This window comes from Pezoporus wallicus, unplaced genomic scaffold, assembly GCF_028554395.1.
Source record: "Pezoporus wallicus isolate ANWC-B61680 ecotype Strahan unplaced genomic scaffold, APGP_CSIRO_Pwel_v1 contig_227, whole genome shotgun sequence".
Taxonomy (NCBI): Eukaryota; Metazoa; Chordata; class Aves; order Psittaciformes; family Psittacidae; genus Pezoporus; species Pezoporus wallicus.
The window spans coordinates 9,716,165-9,726,739 of NW_026635704.1; the positions used below are offsets into that span (position 1 = coordinate 9,716,165).

At 40.6% G+C, this 10,575-nt stretch overlaps 1 protein-coding gene across 1 annotated transcript; it reads left to right on the forward strand.

Annotated features, from left to right (window-relative positions):
- Nucleotides 1-168: 168 nt before the first annotated feature.
- Nucleotides 169-3,621, forward strand: LOC130592808 (uncharacterized). The gene is made up of 3 exons (XM_057397378.1): nucleotides 169-208; nucleotides 390-583; nucleotides 2,516-3,621. The coding sequence occupies exons 2-3, from the start codon at nucleotides 412-414 to the stop codon at nucleotides 2,989-2,991; spliced, it is 648 nt and encodes a 215-aa protein (XP_057253361.1). The 5' UTR covers nucleotides 169-208; nucleotides 390-411; the 3' UTR covers nucleotides 2,992-3,621.
- Nucleotides 3,622-10,575: the final 6,954 nt, after the last annotated feature.

The window sequence follows — 10,575 nt, forward strand, 5'->3', positions numbered from 1 at the left end:
GGATTCTCTTCTCAACTTCATTAGGCCTGGAAAGGCTTTGTTGATTACAAACAGGAAGATGCTGTGTTAGCTCCTCCTCCAGTGGTTCATTTACTTCTTATACTGCTAGTCTTTTCTACCTCCCCATGTTAGTGGAGTTATCTTCGTAGTCTTACTTAAGAATAAGGAAAGGATACTCTTTTATGAGGGAGTAGAGCTAAGCTGTAAGGTAAGTTCTTGTCATGCCTAGGAAGAATCGTTGGTGTTAATTTACCCTTGTGTGGCTTCCCTTTTGCTCTATATGATACGAGGCAAACCTGACTTTTATAGCTCTTAGAACCTGTGTTCTATTGTTTTCTAAGACCAATAGCTTCCTGACTTTTCCTCTGTTCATTAACTTTTACTCTTAGGTTTTAGGTGGATCCTAACAAAATGGTTCACTGGGACAAACTAAGAGCTTTCCATTCCCGTGGGGAAGAGGATACTGCAGCAGCCAGCCAAAACCAGCAGTGTGGTAGACCGCAGCTAACTAGATACCAGAGAAGAAGGTGTAAACAGGCAACTTCAGAGCTGCCAAGAGGAGGCCAAACCAGGGTCTTGCAAGGTGATCAACAAGAATGGGGCAGTAGTATTGGGTCAGGAGGAAAGTGGGTTTAACTTCATTTTGGTTGCAGATGGGGACTACTGAAACTGAACTTATGTATTTTGTTCACATGTGCATATGCAATATCCTTGAAATAAGGGCTCAAAAGTAAAAGAGCTGCAGGTGACACTTCTACGGCTGCTCTGTTACCTTGTTTTCAGAGCTGCTATTCTCTGACTCCTATAGAATGTTATCTTATATCTTTGCATTTCTTGTTGTGGATCTTTCTCCAAGGCCTAAAGATTCCTATTTGTGAAGCAAACAGAAAAATATGATCTTAGATTACTTGTTCTAGAATTCCTTCTTTTTTTTTTTTTTTTTTTTTGTAGAATATGTCTGGCTTCAAAACTTGAGTCAAGGCACTCTTTATATAACATAACTGCTTGGAGTTAAGGCTGGCTCCCTGCACTCTTAGTGGAATTACTTCCCAGCCTCTTACTGTGCAGATCAGCTCTACAGCTCACTAAGACCAAATGGAGTGCAGGATGTATTGGGTTTGCACCTACCCCCTGTGAAGTGGAGTTATAGAAGCAGCAGCACAGTAGTTTCCTAGTGGTCTGATATTTCTTGTCCTGAAGAGACTAAAGGCTTCTCTGTAGCAGAACTGCAAGTCAAAGTTGCTTCAAATGCCTTTGTTATAACTGGTAGGCAGTTAGCTTCTAGAGCTTACAGCCAGTTTGTATATGCAAGAAGTCCTCCTGAAGTGCAGATGTATCATATAGGCATGGAGCTCTCACAAGGTAATAATCATTTTGGCTGACTTATGAAGGACTCCCAACTACCTTTCTATGCCTGGAGCAGGCTTCACTGTGTAACACAAATGCCTTTCAAACGGCACAGCTGGGAATTTTGTAAGGAGTAGGTAAAGATTGTCTAGGAATATTTCAAGGTCAGAAATAGGGAAAGGGACTATCTCTGAGAGAAAGGCCATAAAGAAACAGAAAACAAGAATTGCTGTATTGGGCAGAGGGGTTGGAAAGCATCAGGAATAAATTAGATAATTTGAGCTACTGAATTTAAAGCAAAATCATAGAATGGTTAAGGTTGGAAAGGAACTTAATGATCATCTAGTTCCAACCCCCTGCCATGGGCAGGGACACCTTCCACCAGGTGTCCCTTCTTCCTCCACTAGCAATTTCCATAAGGTTGCTCAAGGCCTTGTCCAAACCTGAACTTAGTCCATTGCCACATATGGAACTTTCACAGCTTCCTTGGGCAGCCTGTGCCAGTGCCTCACCACTCTTGCAGTGAAGAATTTCTTCCCTATATCTAGCCTATATCTGCCCTGTTGAAGTTTGATCCCATTACCATTTTTCCTATCATTACAGTCCCTGATGAAGAGTCCTCTAGTATGCTTGAGCGAGTTGTAGCTAGGTTTTACCTTCCTCCAAGTTTTTTGTTGATTTGTTTTTTTGTGGTTTTTTTTTTTTTTTAATGGCTCTAGTCTTCTGGTTTAAGGCTCGGTTGAAGTTAGCAAGCAAAGTGGATTGCAGGACTGTTGTGATGGTTTGGATAGAATTGGGGAACATTGAAATCCTAAGAGCGTTGTGACCATGGTCCATACGTTTAGTTCTAGGTCTAGCTTATCGGAGATTTCTCTGCCTTTACTAGAAAGACAGGAAAGGTTGGTTTCATGAAGGTAGAAACCACTGGAATGGACTGCAATATACCATTTAGTTTCTCAAGATTTGACTCTCTGACTTTGGACAAATGACATTAGACTTGTGGTAACCAATTTACCTACTCAAAGGTAAGGGGGGTGGGAATGGTATGAGGGACCTATAAAGTATTAGTGATTAAGTGTTGTAGAAAACAGTGGGACAAAAGTTTTTTCTTGGCTTTGGATCTTTAATTGGTTTGTTCTGCTTGATTTATTTTTGTTTTCATCTGCAGTTTACAGATTTAGGAGTCGTGCCCCATTTACCAGTGTGCACTGCAATGGTAAAGGCTCTTTGAGGCTCCCTAGGACTCCTGAACTGACAGAAGATGGAGACATTATGGGAATGCTGGCTAGGTCTGCCAGCTACTGGCAGCAGCAAGAACCTGCTCGATGTTGGATCAGAGACTGTACTGTGCTGACCTGCTCAGCAGCAGGTCATCCTTCTAGAAAACATCTGTTGCAACACCACCTTCTAGGTGAGGAAGATGACTTGATCTACTGGATGAGAAACGAATTAATCTCAATGGATGAAGGCAATGATGGCACCATCAGGGACACTGGGACATCCAGCTCCCAGGGAAGTGTTACAAATGATGATGTTCCCAGGAGTTTTGCAGAGGAGTATTCATTGGTTCCCTTAAATACACTAAAGAAATATTCTGCTCAGGGTTTTGATCAGCAAGTAGAAAACTATTTTGCAAAACTCTGAGCTTCAGGATAGATGTTAGGAATTTAGGAAGCAAATCTGTTGAAGATGCAAATGCCAGTCTTCATGTGCACAGTTTATAACAATGCAGGCTTAAGCATACAGTAAAGCCACAAAGGTTCATGCAAGGTAAGGCCCAGTATTTGCTCTTGGATTGACAGAGAGCTAGAAAGATAAAACTGAAATGCAAGTAGCTTTTTCATACTTGTTGCTGTCCTCTTTGGGAGTTTAAAAACCTGTAATAATCATAAGGCATTAAAAATGGAAAAATATCTGAGTCTAAGCTAAAGTAATGACTAACCCTTTTGCAATTGTAAGGGATATACCAAGAAATATGGTTGTGTTTTGTCTTTTTCTCAGCAGTGCAGTCTCTTCTTAATAACTTTTTGTAGGATATTTGAAATTCAAAGACCTCATATGCTGGTATTTCCTTTCACTAAGTGCTTTAATTTACTCTATAGAGGTCTAGAAGGTTTAGTACTTTTTGTGTTGCCTTTTTTTTTCCCTTGATCTACATCTAAAAATTCTACTCCACTGCATGTATTTGATTATTCACATATAAACAGCTATGTATGCTAATGTGACACAGCTAGAGCATATCCTGCTTAAAAAAAAAAAACCACCCAGGATACCTACACCCTCTAGCTGTGGATAACTTGTAATATGAATTAATAAATTATTTTTTCTTTGTTCTGAGTACCTTGTAAATTTTTCTAGTCACTTTCTGTTTTTTTCAGCTTAGAAATGTGCTGAGAGATTTCAACTTAAAAATTATTACTTTATTTAGTCAATGAGTAGGCTTCAGATATACAGCTTAGTCATATCAGTAAAACTAGAGTGCATGGTTGCTGGAAAACAAATATACTTCAGAACCTGATTGATCTTGTTATTTGGAAATACATCTGTTGATAAGGTTTGGCTGTGTCTCAAAGGTGACTCTATTTACAATGGACAGGCTTGAAATATTTGATTTAATTAAAACATATTATTTTGAAGCAAGATTTCAGCAGTGGATTTTCTTTCTGTACCTTAGTAGGCAGAGAACCATTTAAGTACTCTCTCTATTGTTGCTCCTTTGGTTTGTGTAGCTTCAGCTATAACCCTTTTCAATGTCACATATTTGCAGTGTATTGCATTTTGCATCATTAAGCTTCTGCAAGCAAAAAGTGAGTCCTCTGTTTTAGATAATAGGAGCAGGATGAAATGGATGGTGGCTGTCTCTGTTCTCTCCATGATACATGTGAGCTGTGCTGTTGCATGTATATGGAAAAAGACCTTGTAATGAAGATACTGCAAATGCTTGCACCCTAGTCCAACATACCAAGAAATTATATGCTTAACCTGTGAAGAGGTCTTGATGACTTGCTTAACCTTCCTAGGAGCTTAAAACTAATTTTTTGCTTAATTATAATTTTTATAAATTGTGTGCTTAATTTTTTGCTGAGTCAGCCTTCTCCTTGCACAACAGAGTCCCTCTATATGAGGTTAACTTTACATGCTGTGTGATGTTACACTGGAGTGGATCAGGCAACTTCTGCTTTAATTTAAGCAAGTGTCCAAGTTGAGTAGGGGCTGATGCTTTAGACAGGTCTTATGAAGTCTGCAAATTAAAGGTTTTTGTTTTCTTGTTTTCCAAACATTTGTCAAAATACTCTGAGACAAATGTTAATTCTATTTGCTCATGGGACTAGTGAACTCCTCTTCCCCACATCCCAAACCACAAATTAAGTCTCATTCCTTTGAGTGATGGTTGCCTGGCTTTCCAGAGCATTCACATAAAACTGGGACTACCTTGTGTAGCAGCAGTGGCTTAATCCTTCCTACTATTTGTGGTGTTTGATAATTAGTGATTTCCAGCAGTGCTTGGAGCTTCTGCCCACAAGTGCCTTAGGGTTTATGAGTCTAGACCAAAAAAAAGGAAGCTTTTTCTCAGCTGACACTAATACTGTCTTCTTTTTGCTCTGTATTACATCAGAACAGTACAATAAGCATACATTGCTCAACTTACCTGACAAGTTTGCTATGTGAGGGTGCCACAGGGTATGATGCAGAACTAAAACTGTTATCTAGTAGTTATGGCTGGAATACTGTGACATGTCTATGAACACCTCTAAAATTATGCCCTTGATTATATACATTTTGGAAGGCGATGTTTGTGAAAGTCAGGCTGGCAGTGCTTCGTGCAGTCTTGAAGCATCTTTTTCTTTCTAAAACACCCCCCTAGAAATGTCACCAGTAGGTAGTAAGATACCAAGTGTTGTAGAGGTGTCATCTTTTTGACAGCATAGATTCAGTATTGTGTGTTTTCAGCTAGACAATTATATAGTTTTTCCTTGTGAACCTGAGATCCTGTGAGCATTTTTGTGCATGCTTGTCTTCTTTTTCACAAATGATCCCACCACTGGGATTTTTATCACATGTTGAGTTAAACACAGGTATAAAGGTCTGAAAGATCAAGACCTGTGAGACAAAAATCTCAGAGTAAATTCCTAGGAAAGAAAAGCCTGCGAGTCATTAACTTGAAGTATCTTCTTAGAAAAACAAATCAAGCAAAGCTGAGGAACAATTAGGGAAAACAAATTAGCCATCTCTAGAAAAAAGTGGTTCAGATGAGATATATTTTTTCTTTGAGAATTTGATTCCTGTGCTCCTTTCCAGTTCAATTCGCAGTTATGTGCCTTTTTACATGTATGAGCAAAGTCAAGGACTCCAGGCCTGAAGTCTAGGGCTGGAATAGCAGCTCCCATGAGTCTAGGGTTTCTCACATCGCTGAGCTCTAAACTATCAGTTTCTTCTAGTATGAGGGTTGCATTCTTCCGAACTCATTATTTGTTCACAGCAATGAAGTTACAAGTTTGCTTTACCTATTGATTATGACAAGAAACAAAATAGCACAAAGCAGGCTAGACCTTGCTACATGAATGCATTGGGGTCCTATGTATATGCTCTGGTTACTGGTACATGGTAGCTTTTACATCACTGCATCTTTACTACTGGAGAAGCCTTTTCTTGGTCCAACCAAGAGGTTTTAAGTATCTGGACACCGGAGAGGGCTGTTGACTCTCTGCAAGGATTTTATTTATTTATTTATTTTCCCCTCCATTTGGGTTTAGAGGGCTTCCTTCTCTTGGTCTGACTGAGGGTCTTTGAGAGCAGCTGTTGCCATGGTATTCTTTTACCCCTTGCTTACATTTGCAGGCGTATCTATATATTTCGTTCAAGAGCTGGCAGGAATAAGAAGGCTTGAGAGAGGAAAGAAAAGTCAGTGAGACCAGACTAAGACCTCCTGAGTGCAAGAGCTGTCTTTGTTCAGCCTTTCCACCATAATTAATGTGGTGATGACCTGTTCCATGACTAGGGCTCTAATATGAATGATCATTACTTATTTCATTACGGCAGCCTCCTTTCCCTTCCCTGTGTCCGGCTGCCATATGGAAAGACACTTCATAATATTAAAAACTAGTGCTGTTTTTTTGGGCCCAGCTCTAAGGTCAGTAGACAGTTTGGTCTGAGAAAAGATTCAAAGCAAACTTGTAAAGGATCAAGAGTTGTGTTTTGTGGGTTTTTTTTTATTTAAACCAGTCTGTCCATACCTACTGAGAAAGATCCAAAGTACCTGTGACAAAGTGTTAGCTGAAGTGCTACAAATAGCATTTTATTCTTTTCTCCCCACCTCCTCTCCCAAATAACTCTATTGTTCTTACACATCCACAGCATTCTAGCTGTGACTTGACAGGAGCCCTGACAGTCACAAAAGCCGAATCACAGGAGCAGTGCTCTTGTTCCCTGAATTATTCTACACAGCTGAATTTAATACCTTCCCCCAGCTTCCCCACCTTTCACTCTGGCAGATATTTAAACTGCAAATTAGAGATGTGCTGAATTAGCCTTCAAACCTCGCAAATGCTGTCAAAAAGCTGACTCCATAATGATGTGACTTTGATATCAAACAGATTATTGCTTATGTATAGCGGCACTTACAAACATGTGCGTACTTGTAACTCCTGGCCTCTGTGCTGTGAGGCAGCCAGCAGGTCATTAATGTACAGTACAAACAGGACAGAGCCCCGTGGACCTCGCAACCGGCGCACCCGGAGAGGAAGAGTCAGAGTTTCCAACAACCACTTTCAGTTGGCAGAATTGTGATTGGAACCATGTGACAGTTTGAGGCAATGTACCACAGGCAGCCAATTTATTACATATGGCAATATGATTAATGGTATCAAATGTTTTTATAAAAAAAAAGTCCAAGAATATTACAGCAGCCAATTGCACGGGGTCCAAGGCAGTACGAATCTGTTCCATGAATTTAGAGGCAGGCAGATGAGATTAAATGAGAGGGCCAGAGCCATGATAATGATTACAAAGTAAGTTGTTTCAAAAAATCAAAGTGTTTAGAATGTGTTCATGAGCAACAGTCCCTTTTCTCTCTTATGGCCATAATGGATACAGTCTGGAAGAAGTCTCTGAAACTAAACTGCTTTCTGCTCTTAGCCTCTCTTTCTGTAATCCAAAGACTCATAATGGTATCCAACAAAACTTACCAGATAAACAGCAGCAAGTTAAGAAGCAGAATGTTTGCTTATGATAGTGACTTTTCTTCTAATCAGATGTTATGGTTTAGCAAACAGTGGTTGGTTGTAGTGTCTGCCAAAACAAAAGAGAATAGTGCTAAAAGTACTACTATTGAGGAAGAAATTTCAGGAAATGCAAGTATTGACAGGAGGTCTGCACATCACATGTCTCTTACTGTCCATCCTGTTGAGTCAGGAAGGTCTGGCATAGTTATGGCCTGTGTCGGGTTCCCAAACAGTAGCTGGGCATAGTTTAGGACTTGGCATGGTAGAGGCAGTTCTTCAGTGTTAGTTTGCAGAAGTCCACGTTGCTCTGGAGGGTGAGAATAGACACAGGCTGGCTTGTGCTCCATGGTGTGCCTCCATGCCACAGAGCAGTAGTTTTGGTTACCAGCGGTGACATACTGAAGATTGATAGCAATACATTACACAAAGACAGTAATTTCATTTTTTTAATATCTCATGGTTTGTGCAAAGCATAAATACCAATATTGCACTTAAATGAAATAGAAGGCAGAAGCATGAATTATTGCCCATCTGAAAAATGCTCATCTAAAAAGTCTCACTCATGCTTCTCTGGCCAGCTCTTTACACACCTGGGGTTTTGTGTTAGTAGGGCTATCCCCTTCTAATCCTCTTTTATGTGATGAATGCAACTGGGCATCCTATGCGCAACTGGTACCTTACCTGGATTATGGAGCAAGTGAGACATGGAGCTGCAGCTAGAGACTGAGAGTTGCTGACCTCTCAGCAACAGCTCATACCTGCTGGAGCAGTGCTGGAAGACACTTACAGGCACATGTTTTGTGATTTCACATAGCCGGGCCTGTGCTAGCCCTGTAGTCATTCAATCTGCATGCAGATTGCCTGACCATCCCTTGCAGTATTTAGTCAGTGCTCACTTCACTTTCACACGGTTGCATAACTATGTGTGTTGAGACTTGTGTGTTGGGATGCTGGGTGGTTGATGGGATTGCTATTAAAGACTGCACATGTGTTCAGACTCAGTGTCCCATGGAAGAAAAACCCTATGCCCCAATGCCTTCTGCTTAATAACTACAGCAATTGCAAACTGCTGCTTTCCCCAGGGTAGCTTTGAAGGTGCAGAGGTGCTAGTCCTGAGTGAGTGCAACTGCAATTATTTGGCATCCAAGTTTGATTTCTTTTGTCTACTCTTTTTCCTCTTTTCTCGCTCTGCTGCTATCACTGATGGTAGCACAACCCTTTTGTTAATACCCAAGACTCCTTTGCCAGCGTGCTGTAATACACTGCATGAACACCAAGGTATTTATACCTTTCCTGCCTCAATATAGAGCATACAGCAGGAGGTCTGATATGGCCTACTGCTTCACTTCGTATGGCTTGTGGCCACATGGTCTCTCTTTTATGTGTGTGTGTCTGTGTGTTTATTATTGTTGGATAATGCTAAAGCTTGTAGTAATGTGGCCTGCCAAGGGGATTTTGAAAGGCTTGTTCAGTCTTCAGTCAAGGAAAGTATTTCCTGTACTTTGTGCTGAAGAAATTGTTGCCTTTCCTAGCTTTGGGCATCTGATGTAGATGATATGATTTGCCCTTCAGAGACGCCCATCTCTCTATACTGACTGTGAAGGGAGCTGACAGCCCTGACTGCAGTAGCTCAGAGCAGCACCCACCCTAAAGCCCAGAAGTGGGTGATATGAATTCCCCCTCCCCACAGACGCACCCATCTGCACCTCGTGTCCCTCTGAGCTGCTGCTTGCGAGTGGCAGCCTGGCCGTACGTGCGTTAGCATTTTAACAAGATGAGGAAACCTTTGAACAAATTGCCAGAAAACTTTTAGCAGGGCCAGTGCACGCGAGCGCTGCCTGCACCAAGTGACCCTCTTACCGTCAGAGAGGGAGAGACAAAGTGCTGCACAAAGAACAACCAAATGAAAGAGCTGGCTTGCAACTCTGATCCTTACGGACTTTTCTTGAGCTCCAGCAACAAAAAGTGTAACTCTTGTGATGAATGCAGTCCTACTGCTGTATTCCTACCTTCCAACAATAATTTCAATTGAACCCTACAGCATGCGGAGTCCCTTTGCTTTTTAGGTCATAAAAGTAATATGTGGAGTAGGGACTTAAAAAATGGACTTTTAAAAGACTCCAATGCCTCAATCTCTCCAAGAACTCGACTGATAAATCTCCTGTGTAAAATGATCACATTTTATAGAGAAGAATCTTTGTTAGACATTCATTAGCAATAACATGTGAGCCAATTTAGGGAATGAAACCTTTCTTCTCTATAAAACCCACTGTGGTCACTAAAACTAATGACTTTTTTGGCCTACCACCTTTTAATTCAGTAGCGAAGCACATGAATTTCCTGTATTGCTTAGTTCTCCAACAATTTGTTTATCTTTGAAGAGCAGGTCCCTGACTGTGTGAACTCAGGCACATCCAAAAGGTTAAGTAATAATACAAAAGTAGATCAGGGCCACAAATGTGTTATTTAAAATCATGACAAAGTTCTGACTGTATTGGGGAGGTCTGGAAGAAGAACAGTTAATGGGCTTACTTCTATTTCAGCTCATCTCCACATGAGAAGCAGCCTGGGCAGGAGAGAATTGAAAATACAACGTGAATTTAAGTGCTCTGAGGCCGATCTGAACCCATCAAAGTTGGTGCAAAAGAATTCACAGACTTCAGTAGTTTCTGGAGCACTTGATGTATGTTCTCCTAATTGCAAAAAAAAAAAAAAAAAGAAAACAGAGGAAAATTAGTTTGTCAGCTGCCATGCACTGAAAGCAGGAACACTTCAGGTTCAGATAGGAATTCTTTGTGTGTGTTTTTCTTGTGATATGATTTTTTTGAACAATGAGATGTACAGATGGTAGAATTAACAAAGAACAGAACAGTTGAAAAACATGGAAAGATTTTTTTGCTGTTTTTAAAACATAGCTGGCAATGGGGAGATTTACTCTCTAGGTTCGAATCAGATATGTTGTAAAGAGGATAAAGATGTAATTGGACTAATAATTGTAAAATAACTT

What these genes read in the sequence shown, in the direction of transcription:
- LOC130592808 (XM_057397378.1), top strand. Translation starts at nt 412, where the DNA reads ATGGTTCACTGGGACAAACTAAGAGCTTTCCATTCCCGTGGGGAAGAG. An exon ending in CCAAACCAGGGTCTTGCAAG is followed by an intron (nt 584 to 2,515) that starts GTGATCAACAAG and finishes TTTCATCTGCAG; the next exon opens with TTTACAGATTTAGGAGTCGT.